Raw genomic sequence first — 16,096 nt, forward strand, 5'->3', positions numbered from 1 at the left:
AAAGTAAAAGTCTGTCATCTTCCTGGAAGAGATGGGAACATGGCCTTAGTGGGTATGTCCCGAATTCCTTGCTTTGGTTTCTTGTCCCCTCACCCTGGAGTTCCTAGAACCCGTGTTACGGACTGTGAAAGTCCTCGTGATCTCTGCCAGCTGGTTCCTCCGCTTCCCTGTATAGCCTGGCCCTTTGGGGTGAGGACAGTCTCAGCCAGTCTCTCGGGCTTTGGGGCACTAGAGGGTCCACCTTTGGCTTTTTGGGGCTGTTTCTTTGAGGGCTCTCTCCTAGATGAACAGAAGAGCCATTGAGTGTCTTACCTTTTTAGCCCCAGTTCACTTGTTACAAAACAAAGGTCTGCAGAGTTTTCTGCTCTGTTATAGCAGGAAGTGAATGTGTGGATTGTCACATACTTTCAGACAGTCTTCCCGGATATGTTTCCCCGATAATTTTTTATCTTTCTCAAACAGGCGTAATATACTGATCTGATGTCTCCTTTTGAACACATTTTATTTTAAACGTATAACACTACCAGCTGCTTTTATATGTTGGGTGTGTCCCCTTGGCTGTGGAACGGGGCTGTATTTAGGACAGCGCTCCCCGTGGTGCTGCTGCTAATCTCAACTTGACGGCCAGTGGTGTTTCCTGGCGTCCCTCCTAAACTGTTTGATGATTTGGCTCAAGTGAGTCTAATTCAGAATGCATTTGGACTGTTAATAGAAGTTCATGGAAAGAAGAGGTTGCTTTTGGTAGTTGGGAATACATGCTGCAGAAAATGCCCCTCCTGGCTTCTGTTACACACGGAGTTTTGAAAGTAGGCTTTGCGCATTCCTAATCACTTTGTAACAGACTGCATGAGGCAGACTCATGCCGCACTTTGTCAACTCCTGATTTTGTAGTTTGCAGGTGGATTTTAAAGTTATAATAGTGAAAAGACTCTGTTTATAAATGATAGAGGCATCCATAGGAGGGCCTAGAGCCAATTCCAGATGTTCTGCAGTTTTTTTTAAATGTCTAAAGTCTGCATCTGTGGTGAGAGCACTTGCTTCTTTGGTTAAGCATCCAGAGACGGGCATGTCCAGAGCAGGGGAAGGTTAAGGTTGATGATTTTTATTTGTACTCATTTTCTCTTGGGCATTTAATACAGAATGCCTCATTTGATGTCATTTTTGTCCAAGTCACTATCAGAATTAAAACTGTTTACCTTTTAACTATTCGAAGAAATAAAATCACCAGTCTTTCAGAGTTTGTCAGGACTCTTTACTCAAGCCTTGAATTCCGCAGGGTTAATTAAAGTTGGATCTCTGTAGTGGGGAGGGAAGTTGTGCCCAGCAGCAGACTAATCTGGAACCATTTTTTCAGTATTAGAGATGGTGGGACTTTTGCCAGTTGTGTTGGTTAAGTGAAGTTGGTAGCTGCCACTGCATTTTAATAGTATTTCCTACTTTATGATCAGAATTGGCACGTTATGTTAGCCGATGTCATTTGTTGATTTTTTTAGGCTTGCTGTTATTTCGTTTAGGAAGGGAAAAGGAAAAAACCCACTAAATTAAAAACAAATTCGTTACTTGCATAGTGATTTCTTTGTGTGTGTGAAAGGTTTACAGTGAAGCAATAAATCTTTGAAAAATGTATACCTCTGATCCTGATTTCTAAAATCTGTTTTTTTGAGATATAATTCACAACCATAAAATCTACCCTTTAAACATGTATGCTTCAGTGGATTTTTAGGGTATTCACAAGGTTGTGAAACTATCCCCATGGTCTAATCCCAGAACACTTTGATTACCTTCAAAAGAGCACCATGCCCAGGGCCATTTCCTCTACCACCTGGCTCGGGCAACTGCTAATCTATTTTTCTCCTCTCACCCCATTTTTTTTTTTTAATATTAGGGGATATTTATTGTGGTATGTTTGTAAAAGCTATCTGTATGAGTAGCTTTTAGTAAATCTAAGTGGAATAACTAGGGCTTTGAAAAAGCAGGCCAAGAGATCAGCGATTCCTTGAGATACTTATTCGGTCAAAAGCTCTTAAAAACCCAGTGGGGATTCTTTGAACTTGAATATTTTTGATTCTCAGTCTCATCTCCAGGTACTGTAGAAAGCAGTCCTCACCGCATATAGGTAAGACAGCAAAGTCCTTCCTAACTCCTGCAAAGTCCTACAGGTAAAACCTGACTTCATGCTTCAGGTCAGAAGTAGGGGCAGTAAAAGAAGTGTTTGATAGTTTATATTTAACATTTTATTTAATATATATGTTGATGTGTTATATATATTGTAGTGTGGATATCATCTATATATATAACTATATATACATATATATGTATATATATAAAATGTCAGCCTTGTGCCACTAGGGGCTAGGGTTTGGGCGCCAAAAGAACTCACAGACTACCATCAGAATTAAGAATGCTTTTTTCCCCCCTTAACTTTTTAATCAAAAAACATTTCAGCATCCAAAAGGAGAGAGAATATAGTGTAATGAATTTCTAGGAACCATGGTTCACTTCAATAATCTTGTCATTTGTATGCCTGTAAAAGCTTTAGGAAAAAACCTCAATACCATTAAGAGACCTAAAAAATGAGTAGTAATTTTTTAATACAAACAAAAAAAGCCCAATTCAAGTTTTCCTGTTTGTGTCATAATTTGTTTCACAGGATATACATGGCAGTTGGTTGATCACTCTGTTTCTGAATCTGTAGGTTCTTACTCCTTCTCCTTCTTTTTGTCTTATCCCCTTATGTTAATTATTAGGTGAGGAACTGTTTTCCTGTAGATTTCCCTACATTTTAGCTTTTGCTCGTTGCACTCATGGGTGGCCATCTAATATATTCTCCTTCCCCTGTTGTTTCCTATAAACTGGAAGCTGGGTCTTGAGGCTTGATCAGACCTTGCTTAGATTTTGTAGGAAGAAGGCAAAAATCCTTAGTGGGTGGTGGCAGATAGTCCTACTGGGAGTTTTACTGGGGAAGTCTCGCTGTTTCTTTTTTATAATGTCAGGCATTCATTGACAATCATGGTTTAGAACTAGTATTTTCTCACAGTTGTAGAATAGTGACATTCTGATTATTTCCTTTCTTCTTCATCAACTTAAATATTTTATAAAAAGAAATGTCCCATTGGGGCGCCTGGGTGGCTCAGTGAGTTGTTAAAGCCTCTGCCTTTGGCTCAGGTCATGATCGCAGGGTCCTGGATTGAGCCCCACATTGGGCTCTCTGCTCAGCGGGGAGCCTGCTTCCTCCTCTCTCTCTCTGCCTGCTTCTCTGCCTACTTGAGATCTCTGTCAAATTAAAAAAAAAAAAAAAAACTTAATAAAAAAAGGTCCCATCATCAGTTTTGTCGTTATCCTGAGAATACAGTTAATGCAAGAAAAGAAGGTTAAGGGGCGCCTGGGTGGCTCAGTGGGTTGGGCTGCTGCCTTTGGCTCAGGTCATGATCTCCAGGTCCTGGGATTGAGCCCCACATCGGTCTCTCTGCTCAGCAGGGAACCTGCTTCCCTTCCTCTCTGCCTGCCTCTGCCTACTTGTGACCTCTCTCTGTCAAATAAATAAATAAAATCTTTAAAAAAAGAAAAAGAGAAGAAGGTTAAATGATTGATTCTTGTCCTTTACCAGTTTTTGGTCCAATAATTATTTCAGACTGATTAAAAAAAAAAGAACCTTTTTCTTTTTAATGTTTGATGTGTTTCAATTGATTGCCAATTTTTAAATATCTCTTATGAAGTTAAAATTTTCTCTCTTTGATCCAATGGGAGTGTCTTCAGATTGGCTCCTGAATCCATGCAGTGCAGCCCTACAGGTTCTCTTTTTGCTGATGAGACAGGATGTTTCCGGCCCAGCTCGTCTGTCCCTGTTCCGCATCAGGAGACAGCCATCTCTCCAAAGTGTGCTGGCTCTTTTGCGTGGGAGGAAGGCGCAAGGTGCTAGGGGAGCTCTCTGTTCCTGGCGGGGTCACTGTTTCTGCGCTCTTCAGTGGACACCTAGGAAATACGTGTATAGATGACTTTTATTAAGTAGGATGTCATGACTTCATAACTAAAGTTTCTAATTCAGATTTAGATTTACAGGTATTTTTCTTTGACTTTATATTTGTATCTCTTTTTCCTTATACTAAAAATCCGCATTCCTACCCTCCTCAACGTAATTGCTTATTCACATTGTAATACTGATTTTATTGCCACGCAGTGACTACCAGATGTCATCTAATATTTCTGTTGTCCTAAGGGTATATGCCCCTAGGAACATATGGTCCTGTTACCGTTCTTTAAAATCACATAGAATAGCTCCTCTCTGTGTGGGTCAAGTTCCTGCCAACTTGAAACTCCAGATCATATGTTTCATTTTGTTTTTATAGTTTTAAAGCTTAAAAAAACAACCACCTAATCTTGCATCAGTGTTAAGTAAAATGTGTACATCATTCCAGGATTAAAAACTAAAAAAAAAAAAAAAAAAAAGTACAAAGAAATGCAGTTTTTTTTACCCTGCCTCATCGACCCCATGCCTTTCCTCCATCAAAGGAAACCTTTTTTGTTTTTGTTTTCTGTAGTTTTTTTTTCTTGTAAAACAGGAGCTCTCTCCTCCCTCCCCCGAGATAAACAGTCATATATTTATGGACCATTTTCTCTGCTTACGGTTTCATTTTAACAGTTTTCTGGAGAACAGAGTATTAGTACATACAGAGATGCCACATTGCTTTTACAGTTGTTTGAACTGGATTGTGGGTATATAGCGTATTGGTTCAGTTGGCTGCCTATTGATAGACATTTGGGTTGCTTTTTCAGAAGGAATTTTTGGGGCGGGGCCAGGTGAAGATCATTCACCTTTGCGAGTGTGGGTGTTGACGGGAGTGTGGGTTTTGATTGCCCAGAGGTTTGCTGTTAGTACTGGGGCTTTTGACCATAGTTCCTCTTGTTCCAGTTTTGCTGAGTTCTTCATTTTCTGGAAAGAGAAGGGGCGCCGCGCACCTGTCTAGGAGATTCTTGTTAGTCCCTGGCACTGTCTGAGGCGACGGCGACAGACCAAGATCGGAAATTGCCAGAGGCTCTCCAAGCGCCCCATCAAGAGTACCCTGAGAGTCTTCCTTCCAAATGCTAGTTCTCAGGACGGGGCTGCAGGAGGCGGGCGTGGGAGGGTACGGGGCTGTGGAGCTGCTCCTTGGTCCCTCCTAGAGCAGTGGCCTGGTGTTCACCTTTGTAACAGAGTTTTCTTAGTTGACAGCAGCCTTAATAGTGGCAGCCATAATTTCTCCTTCACAAACCGTGCCTTTTCAGAGCTTCCTTTATAAAGCTCTGCTTTTCATGATCAGTGAGTTAGACTGTTCTTTGGGCAGGGGCGGGAGCATAAAGAATCATTTTCCAGACTGTATTGTAATCAAGAAATTCAAACAAGGGCCATACAAGACAAATACAGTTGGTTCACTGAGATCGACCTCATACTCCTCAAAGCAGGTATGCCTGCCTTTGAAGAGAAGGATGAAAGCTGAATTTTTAATTGATTTAAAGAAAAAGGGGCAGCTCTGAAGCTAGCTGCTTCTGGGGTCATTCTGCACTGTGCTGCTCCAGAGCCCAAGTGCCCTGGGCTTTCCCCTTTCAGAAGACGAAAATTAGCATCACTGGGTTTGAGGAAGGGTCACGCAGATGGCTGCAACCATAATGCAGGACTTTCTCCGCTTTCTTTCTCATGTTGACAAGAACCTCCAGTGTGTGTGTGTGTGTGTGTGTGTGTGTGTGTGTAAAACATTTGAGGGGAGGAGAGAGAGAGAACACAGGTGGGAGGGGCAGAGGGCGAAGGGGAGAGAACGTCAAGCAGACGAGTTGATGCTGAGCACAGAGCCTGATGCCGGGCTGGATCCCAGGACTCCGAGATCACGACCTGAGCCGAGATCACGACCTGAGCCGAGATCATGGCCTGAGCCGAAATCAAGAGTCAGACGCTTAGCCCACCGCTCCCACCCTGCCCCCCCCACCTCCAGCCCGTGCCCCTGCTGGGCGTCCCTACCTCTGTGTTTCTATAGGAAAGTTCATCAGGCACGTCTGTTTTTAACTTCCTGATCCCAATGATAGGTATTTCGAATTACCTTTGTGTGGCGTACAGATGAGGAATCCATTCATTCAGCTGGTCTGTATCGAGTACACTCTTTGTTCCGGTCTCTTCCGAGGCCTCACAGGTGTGTACTGACGTCCGTGAATGAGCAGACAAGCCTGCCTCCGTAGAACTTCACAGACAAAGGAAAAGACTGCGTCAATCAGATGATGTACTAGAAGGGGAGAGGTGCCTTGCAGGGATATAATGGGGTATGGGGAGAATTGTAAGAGTTGAAAATAAACAGTGTCATTATGAACAAAAACCACACTTTCTGTTTGGTTTGGTTTAACTAAAACAGCACTTGGACAGGCAGCTAACCCTTGACGAGCTGCTAGATTTGATGACAGGCATGGAGCAGCCCAGAGGCTGTGCCGCTCTCAGATGTACTGGACGTTGGTAGGTGCAGGACACGGATTTCTTGCCCTTTTCAAGGCGGAAACCCAGGCGCTGGGTTTCCCGTCCGTGCCGCGCGACTGCCGTGTGTCCCACCTGCCTCGCCCTGGGGCTGCAGGTGGACATCACATCCGTTCGAGTGTATCCGGCCGACGAAGCTTCCATGAGCTGCAGCCTCACTCCTGTTACTAGCTCCGGAACGAGAACTTTCAGGCGGTCACTCTTTAGCTTCACAGCCCGGGCAGCATTCATTTCTGTGCCTTCCCGTTTGTGACGTTGGCACTGTGTTCAAGCTTGGCGAATGCATCTGTGGCGTTGACTTCAGGCTCCTCAAGGTTCAGAGACCAGGATGCTTTGAACTAATACTGTGTCTCTTCAGGTCTTAGGTTTTTCTTTTTTAAACCTCCCTGGGGGGGCGCCTGGTTGGCTCAGTGGGTTAAGGCCTCTGCCTTCGGCTCAGGTCATGGTCCCAGGGTCCTGGGATCGAGCCCCCATCGGGCTCTCTGCTTGGCAGGGAGCCTGCTTTCCCCCTCTCTCTCTGTCTGCCTCTCTGCCTACTTGTGATCTCTGTCTGTCAAATAAATAAATAAAATCTTAAAAAAAAAAAATAAAAATAAACCTCCCTGGGAGGGTCAGCAGATGGAGATTGGGCACCTGCCTGTCACTGATGGTGACACAGCACAGGTCGGAAGATGAGCCCTGATGCAGGGAGGTTAGCAAGTGAAGGCCAGTCATTAAATTATTTAAAAAAAGAATATGCAGTTTTTACTTCATAAGTGATTTTTGATGACGTTTTAAAACTATTGTAGTGAGTTTTCTGGAGCTCTGTTCTGTGAAAAGGAAAAAAAACAAGGTGAATTTTTTTTTCTTCCTCTTAAAAGTCAAATTGGGGTTTATGGAAGCTTTTCTTTAGGACATAAGTGAGAGCCTGTTTGGTGGATGAGCTTGCTGGCAGCTCCCAGGGGACACCTCATTAGCGCTACCAGCTGGGGGGACTCTCTAGTTAAAAGGTGAAGCGGTACAACAGTAGGACCTGTGCACACCCTTGCCTTTCCTTCTCACTTCTGTGTGAGCCGATGGCTGCGTGTGGTGTGCACACCTGTTGATTGCCTGTGTGAGTGTCTTTGATGGGCAGGCTTTGGATTCTATTTTTCATACCCACGTGGAGCATTCCTTTGCTTGCTTGGTGAGATATGATGACCCCAGAGGGAGGAGGGTCGAGCATGGGTCATTGTCATCTAGTGTCCCTGCTGAATCAGATATTAACGTTGCATTTAAAAAATTCAGAATGGTGGTCCAGACAAATGTTAGATGCTATTCTGTTTATCAAAAGTGGGGTGAGTATTTTAACCCAAATATCATACTGTATTTTTAAGAGCTCAAATTTTTGAAAAATACAGTGTTCCAATACATTTTTTTGAAGATTTTATTTATTTGAGAGAGTAGGACAAGCAGGGGGCAAGGGAGAGAGAGAGAAGCAGACTCCCCGCTGAGCAGCAAAACCGATGTGGGCCTTGATCCCAAGATCCTGGGATTATGACCTGAGCCAAAGGCAGATGCTGAGCTGAAGGCAGACACTTAACTGACTAAACCACTCAGGCTCCCCAAAACACAGTATTTTTCGATCAAGGAGACTGAGTCTCTTTTTGGAAAGTATCAGAGATGTTCAGAGATTTTTTAAAAATACTGAATTGTTGCCTTTTTAATCTTGGGGATAAGAGTTATTTCCCCAAAACTAGGGCCATTGATTTGACCCTAAAAATACTGTCTGTTATTTCAGAAGATTACATTCTGGCATTTATAACAGAACGGCTGCTTACTTTTAATAGTACCTTTCATTCATTGAAAAGCTCAGGAACCATCATTCAGTTGTCCTGACATTTCGCTACTTTAGAGAGATTTAAAGCCACTAGTTTGAAAATTTTTCTTAAGTTTTTGTCAGGGCAAAGACCCCACCTATGACGATGTGAAATAGTCTTCTTGTCTTTTTTTTTTTTTTTTTTTTGTAGTTTCATTTATTTATTTTAAGTAATCTCTACACCCAGCATGGCATGCAAACTCACGACCCTGAGATCAGGAGTTGCATGCTCTTCTTAGGAGGCAGTTTCCCCCCACCCCTGCCCCCGTCTTTATTTAAGCACTTTGAGCTTTAGTATCTTTAATTATAAAGCTGGAAGAATAAAACCTTGACAGGGTCAATGTGCTGTTGAAATCAGAGCACATGTAAAAGACTTGATACCATACCTAGCATGTTATCAGTGGTTGTGGTTTTGTGTTGTTCCCATTTAATACACGAATTACTGGATTTATAATTTAACACTTTTCTAGACTGCATGACCTAACAGTACATGTGGATCATTTTAGTGTTCAGAATCAAAATTGAGTTTCATTATTGTTCAGCGGGACTATTAATCATTCTAGGAAATTGTGAAAATCTATATTGGTGAAATATGTTTTTAAAATACCAACATCTTGTGCTGAATCCTTTCTTGGCTTTTCTAAAAGGAGAGAATCTGGTTTTCTGTTGTTAGTGTTTTCTTGCTTTTTAGTTTTACCTCTGCTAATGAAGTAAATAAGATGAGAAAATAATGAGGAGTTTCATGCTGTGACTTGAATTTTGTGGTCTTACTGCTCTACCTCTGAGGACATATGACCAGAGCTGTGAAATGAAGGAAAGATCCTCTTGGGAAGGCTAGATTTTCCTCCTCTGTTTTATTTTCTGAAAACATTGGTGGAGTAATAGAATACTTCTGGAAATTTCACTGGAAGTATTCAGTGATACCCACAGGCCTCATGAGGATTGTATGTGTGTTCATGAGGGTTCCATCTGCCAAGACAGTCCCCTGACATTTATACTTTGTATGTGATGTAATTTTTCTAAACTCAAGCTAATTTAGTTCTGTTTTAAAATTCTTAAATGCTAGTCTCTCTGTCTTTGTGGCTCTGTGTGAGAGGTTGGTGAGGCTTGACCACTGGGGTCAGGTGCTGCTCTTAGGAGAGGATGATGCCCTAGATCCCAGATGATGAAGGTCATCGTTGGCATAAAGTTTGAAGTCCTTTCCCGTTTTCAAGACTTAAAACCCGATGTAGTGGGCGCCTGGGTGGCTCAGTGGGTTAAAGCCTCTGCCTTCCTCTCAGGTCATGATCCCAGGGTCCTGCTCTCTGCTCAGCAGGGAGCCTGCTTCCCCCCTCTCTGCCTGCTTGTGATCTCTGTCAAAAACAAACAAAAAAACAAAAACAACAACAACAAAACCCCGATGTGGTTTTTTGCAAAGAGCTTAGAATGCTGGGGGCAGGAAGGAGGGGGTGGTGTGGGAGGGCGACGGGAGGGCCTGGGAAGGCTGAGCGGTTTCAGGGGAAACGTTCTCCACCCCTAAAAGTGTCGCTGGAGGGGACCCACGGGAAGGTACAGTCGGCGCCTTCTCTCACGGCTTCCACATGGCGGATGGCACTCAGGCCTGTTGTCCGGAGTCCGGGGAGGGGATGAGGTAGCCCGCCCCGGGTCCCAGCCCGGTGTCCGCCCAGAGCCTGACGCTTGCCGCTTGCACGCTCCTGCCTGGCCGCGTAGCGGGTGGGGAAGCGCGCGCGGGCGGCTGCGAGTGGGCGGTGCACGCGCGTCTGCGGTGCACGCGCGGGGCCGCGCAGTCCTGTGCGCTCGCCGGCGCCTAAGCGCGCTCCGAATGCTGTTTTGCAGGTGGCAGAGACAAGCGGGGAGGCCCCATCCTGACGTTCCCGGCGCGCAGCAACCACGACAGAATACGACAGGAGGACCTGCGCAGGCTCATCTCCTACCTCGCCTGTATCCCGAGGTGAGTCGTGGGCGCCGCGGGGCTTGTCCCTGTTGGGGCCGACCCAGACCGGACACCGCGCCGCCGGGAGCAGCCGCGCGCCGGCCTGGGGTCCACGCCGCCCACCCAGTGCAGACCGGGCTCCGGCTCCTCTGCCCTTCGCTCCCTTTTGTGACCGTTCTGTCGCGCTGACGACACGTGGGGGTGTGGGGACGAGAAGGTATGCGCCTCGCTTGGAGAGCGTTGTTGGGGGGCGGCGGGGCCGGGATGAGGAGGTGGCCCCCAGGCGGACCGGCCTTGGGGACTCTGAGGCCGCGACGCCCCGCGGGGCCAGAAACGGCGGCTGTTGCCGATGGTACGTGTCTGCCTCCGTGTCCGCTTCAGTTTCTGGGAAGCGGCCTCTGCGTTTGTGGCGTCAGGTCTGTGAGGCAGCGCGGGTCTTGCCCAGCTGCGGGGCCAGGGGCGGCAGCGCCATTCAGTCCGAGACCCCTTCGTGACGGGGCGGTCGTTCCGTGGGTGCTGAGGAGACGCGAGTCGGGGCGAAGCCTCGTCCTCCTGGTGACTTTGGAACCGAGCATCCTGCCGGGACGCGGGCCGAGCCGGTGGGCGCGCCCGCAGGGGGACCCGCGCGTCTGGCCGGGGGCGCTGGCTTCCCTGCGGGGAGTGGCACTGCTGATGGCTTCTCGGAGGCGGAGGGCACTGCGTTGCACCGGCCCCGGCACGCGGGCTGGGACACTGCTGGCCCCCTTGGCCGCCCCAGGCAGGGAAGTCACAGTGTCCCGCCGTGACCCCGCCCGGCCGTGGCCGGGGCAGGTCCGCTTGGGCTGTTGACTGTCCGCCCTGTTGACGCCTGTTCGGGCGCCGTTTCCGAGAAAGCCACCACTTTGCATCGCCCGTGACTGCGCGATGGAGCCCTGCGTGTATATGCGGGAAGGTTCGCTCTCTCCCCGCACTCCGGTGTTTTCTCCGCAGTTGAACGGTTGAAACCACGGGGTTAAAAAGGGCTTCAAAGGTTCTGTACTACTCACTGTCATTTCCGAAGAACAATCTAGTTGGTGAGGACCACTTCGGGAGCTCTGTGTGTTCGGTACTGTGCTGCTGATGGAAGAAGAAACCGAAGCACAAGGGCGGGTGTCAGAATCTCTGCCAGTCAGAGATACTTGTCATACAGTGTAACTGTGGAACGACTGTATATAATTGCGGCCCCTGCCTTTCTGGCCTAAAAATTTCGATGGATTGTAACTATTAAAAACTTCTTCTATTTCATTGATAATGTAAAACATTTGATTTAGGTTGGTGTAGATCATCAGGATGATCTGCCTGAGCCTACAAAACCTCATTATGATGAGCATACACAAAAGTAGTGAGACTAACACAGCAAACGTCCACATACCTGTCATCCGGCGTCAGTGATGACCAGTGTCGCCAGTCTTGTTTTTCTCTAAGTTTCCCCTGTAATAAAAAAAGTCCCAAGCCTCCTATCATTTCACTTAGAAATAATAAGCATATAAGGTGATCCCCCCCTCCATTGTCGAGCACTGCCACTTCATCACCTAAGTTTGCTTTTGTATTTATAATTCCAAGTGACAAGAAATGTCACGTTGCTTGTCCTCTTGTCCTCGGTCAATGATAAGAGAAGTGGGATTAACATGTGAATGATAAGTTTCTCAAGTCATAATGGAAGCGGCAACAGAACCCGTGGGTCTCCCTGACCACACAGGAGCTGTTCCGCCCCACTGTGCGCCTGGTGGTGGGAACATTGTTTTGTTAGAGCCGAGGCGCAGGGCCAAGAAAATCATCAGCAAAATGATGGTGTGTGAATTTTTTTTTTGACTTGTGGGTTTGCTTGCACTTAAGTCTGATTTTTTGTTGGCATAGTTCCAGAGCCGTATAAATTGTCCTGGGGGTCATGAGTCTTCTTTTCCTATCCATTACCCCTGACAGTTTCTGTGGCATTAAGGTAGCCTTTTGCCACCCCCACGTTGGATAGTTGCAGGGCCCCACGTTCCCAGATGTGGAGAAGTACACTATCCAGAAAGCATGGACAGCAGAATCAGACCAGCTGTTCCTTTTATCAGTTTTCTGATCTGTGAAATATGACAGTAATGAGTATTTCTTGGGATTATTGTGAGTGTGGAGTAAGATTCCGTATGCACATGCCCAGTGCAGTGCCTGATACACAGTAGCTCCCTAGGAAAAAGTACGATAATTTCCATTTGTCCTACTTCCCTTCTTTTATTTTTCCTTTTGACATGTGCTCTAGAGCCCAGTTATCTTATTTTTCTTCTGCATAGCCTCTGTCTGTGTGCCTCTTAAAATGTGGCCCTCAGAGGTAATTGTAAGTGTGATCTGAGCGGTGATGGGTAGTTTGAGCATTATTACTTGGGTCACCTTCCCCTTCCTTCCTCTCTCCTTTAAAAAAAAAAAAAAAAAAAAAGTGGGACACCTGGGTGGCTCAGTCAGTTAAGCCACTGCCTTTGGCTCAGATCATGATCTCAGGGTCCTGGGATCGAGTCCCGCATTGAACTCCTTGCTTAGCGGAGAGCCTGCTTCTCTCTCTGCCTCTCTGCCTCTCTGCCTGCTTATCCTCTCTCTCTCTCTGACAGATAAATAAAATCTTAAAAAAAAAAAAAAGGCAATTGGAGTGATGGAGTGACTTTCATAGAATCAATTTGCAAAGAAACTTTCCATTAACTATGTGTAGGAGAAGCAAGTCACAGTAGAACTTCTTGGTGGTCTAATTGGGATTCCCACACAGTGATGAAAATAACATTGGTCTTGGTACATCTCTAGGTGTTTATTGCTCTTATTGTTGGAATTACACGTATACTAATTATGTTTTAGAGCATTTTCCCTTCTTTAGGATGATTTATAGTAGCTACATGGATAAACTTTTGTCACTAGCAAAATAATGTGAGACTTAAATTGATTCATTTGTGAACATTCATATTAAAAGGTACTTTCTTCATGTAGAAACTAAGGAGCATTTCTGTTTTTCAGAGACCAGCATTGAGAAGGGATGTTAATTTTATCTAACATTTTTTTATCTCCTGATGAAATGAGGTTCTTAAAGGAAACTGCCGGAGTACTTGGTGAATGATCACACGTCCCAGCGAGCCGTGTCTTCTGGTGGAGGTGTGGCATGGGTGCCTTCTCCTGGAGACAGCTGCCCACGTTCTGTAGCTGCTCCTGAATAGAACTGGATTTGGGAATCTTTGCAGGTCACTGCTTTCTTAACAAGGACTGGCTTTTAACTGGGTAAAGAGACGGATTGGAAGGATATGCCCTCCCAGCCCAGTTCGTGTGCGATTTTCATTATTTAGAAGTCAGTGGGTGGTCGGTTCGATTGTGGAGGAAGGCGGATCGTGAGTCCTTCTGTGACCTGTACAAGCTCAGGCACCTTCTGGTGTGGTGTTCTCTGACGTGTTCCTGTTGTTGAGTCTGGAGTTACTCAGGATGCCTTTCCAGCCCCTTCCAAGTGGAGGGGCTGTGCCCACCGTGTCATGCTCTGTGAGGAGAGACACAGTATGCCTGAGAGCGTACCCGGATCTGGTGAAGGCCGATGCTGAAGTCAGTCTAGCAGACAGTACCCAATGAGGCCATTAGGGAAATGGCGTGTGGTCTCCTGCCTTTGGAGTGTGGCAGTAGATGGTGTATCCAGAGTAGAGGGTCTCTGTGGGGGCAGGCTCTCTGTGCTCTGGCTGATCTTGCCAGATTGCACACCCCATCAGAGCCCTAAGAGGCCCAGAATGCTCCATGTCGGTGACTTGGGAGATTTGAGGAGACCTTTCTGGAAGCCCTGTTTGCTTCCAGGATCTGTGAAGAAGGTCCGTGCTGTGCTGTTCCCTGGTTTATGGCCCAGGACCTACTGGAGACACGGAGAAGCGGTATCATGAGAGAGGCCTGAGCCAAGCATTAACTCATTTGGGGCTCCTGTTCATGTAGGAGTGGCAGACAGGAGGTCATCAAACCATTCCTGGCAGTTTTCGCCTTTGAGAAGCTGGGCTGCTGTCAGTCTGTGTCCCCGTGATGGCTCGCCACACCATGTTTCCAGCACCTGCACTGCTGCCTACTCAGGTTCTAACCCCACAGACTTGTTTTGTAGAATTTTTTGTGACATGCCTCTTACGGGGATGTAGCTGTGACAGGAACTTTATGTCTGTGAAATTTGGAGCAAGTTACTGTAATGGCGTGCCTCAAGATAAGGAAAAGAATGGCGTTCTGCAGGGATGGGGGGGGGAAGAGTAAAGGTGTGAGCTAATGCAGGAGAGCATGAAATTGGTTTTAATTTTGACTTAATTTATTTTGGCCTTTTAACAACACTTGATGATAGAGGTTAGTTTCCTGAGTTTTTTTAATATGAGATTATAACTATAAATAGGTTTTAGTTTCTCAGGTGATTACCTGAGGCAGAAAAATGTCCAGTGTCTTTCCACTGTCTGGGCCCAGTACATTCACGCTGGGTGAAAAAGTTGTCATTACCCACTCAGGGTCTTAGGTGTGTGTCCAGATCCCTTCCTTCAGGCATTATCCGGCCCACATCTGGCGCTAGGACCAGAAGCCTGCATGGAATGTGTGAATCCACCACAAAACAGAGTTATGGTTGTTCCAGAAGTGGAAGGCTGTGCCAGAGCCTTTCTAAAAGCTTCCCCGTGAACACTGAAGTTATAACCAAGTGTGACAGAGTATTTTCACCTGCGTTTAAGGACATTTTGACTCTTGGATTTTCTTTATGGCAGAAGTGCATTGCCTATATTTTTCATGTACTCAGAGGTCAAGACTTAATAAGACTAATAATTTTTATTGCTTTGTCAGGGTCATTGTTAAGAGAAACTGGCTTTTTTGTTTAAATTGGTCAGAACGTGGAGGGGAAGAGCACAGAGGCTCTAGCACTTGCTTGGCCGGTGCTGAGGACCAGCCTCGTCACCACCATGGCCTTTGTGTCACCAGTGCAATCGCGTGCAAAAGACAAATAAGTCTTATCATTACTGTAAAAATCCCTTTACTCTGAAGACCCTGCCAGAAGGGCACCAAGGAGCCCAAGGGATCAGTGGAGCACACTTGGAGAACCTCTAGGACAGCTAAGGACCCAAACCAGTTAAAGGAGACAAAACGGGAAATTGAAAAGCTCCCGCCATCCTCAGTGCACTGGTGTGGGTGGTTTCAGTGCCCGTGGTCCTGGGAGGCTCCTGTGACTGCTGTTCATTGGTCTTTTACCCTCCCCACCTGGGCTCTGTGCATACTGTTAGGGGTCTGTCCCCATTAGTGCTCACTGAGGACCTTTGCTGTGATAGTTCCTAGACAGTTTGTGGGATCATTTAATAAGCAAAAGATGAGACACCCCTTCCCCTCCCCAACCCACCCTCACCTCACAGTATGGAGCCCCATGGACATCAGGGTGAGGGTCACAGAGTCAGCCTCACCCAGTGGGACTCTGGTCAGAGAAGGAGTTGCATGGCTTAAACCTGTTTCTTTCTTTTTCTCTAGTGAAGAGGTGTGCAAGCGAGGATTCACAGTGATCGTGGACATGCGCGGGTCCAAGTGGGACTCCATTAAGCCTCTGCTGAAGATACTGCAAGAGTCCTTTCCCTGCTGCATTCATGTTGCACTGATAATCAAGCCAGACAACTTTTGGCAGAAACAGAGGACGAATTTTGGCAGTTCTAAATTTGAATTTGAGGTAACTTCCATGTGTAGCCAGACCAGTTAAACCAATAGGCGTGGTTCATTAAAAGTTGACTTTCTCCTCGTCATTTTAGATAATAGATTTTTAAAAGCACATATTAAATGGGAATGGCACATCTTACATACAGATGGCATGTAAAATCAGTTACCGAAT

At 46.1% G+C, this 16,096-nt stretch overlaps 1 protein-coding gene across 6 annotated transcripts in view; it reads left to right on the forward strand.

Annotated features, from left to right (window-relative positions):
- Window positions 1-16,096, forward strand: part of TRIO (trio Rho guanine nucleotide exchange factor) — a 339,733-nt gene that overhangs the window by 115,349 nt on the left and 208,288 nt on the right. For all 6 annotated transcript variants that reach the window (XM_059416916.1, XM_059416919.1, XM_059416917.1 and 3 more), the window contains exons 3-4: window positions 10,164-10,278; window positions 15,745-15,937. In XM_059416916.1, the coding sequence (XP_059272899.1) occupies window positions 10,164-10,278; window positions 15,745-15,937 (308 nt within the window). The remainder of the gene's footprint in view (window positions 1-10,163; window positions 10,279-15,744; window positions 15,938-16,096) is intronic.

This window comes from Mustela nigripes, chromosome 12 (genome assembly GCF_022355385.1).
Source record: "Mustela nigripes isolate SB6536 chromosome 12, MUSNIG.SB6536, whole genome shotgun sequence".
Classification (NCBI taxonomy): Eukaryota; Metazoa; Chordata; class Mammalia; order Carnivora; family Mustelidae; genus Mustela; species Mustela nigripes.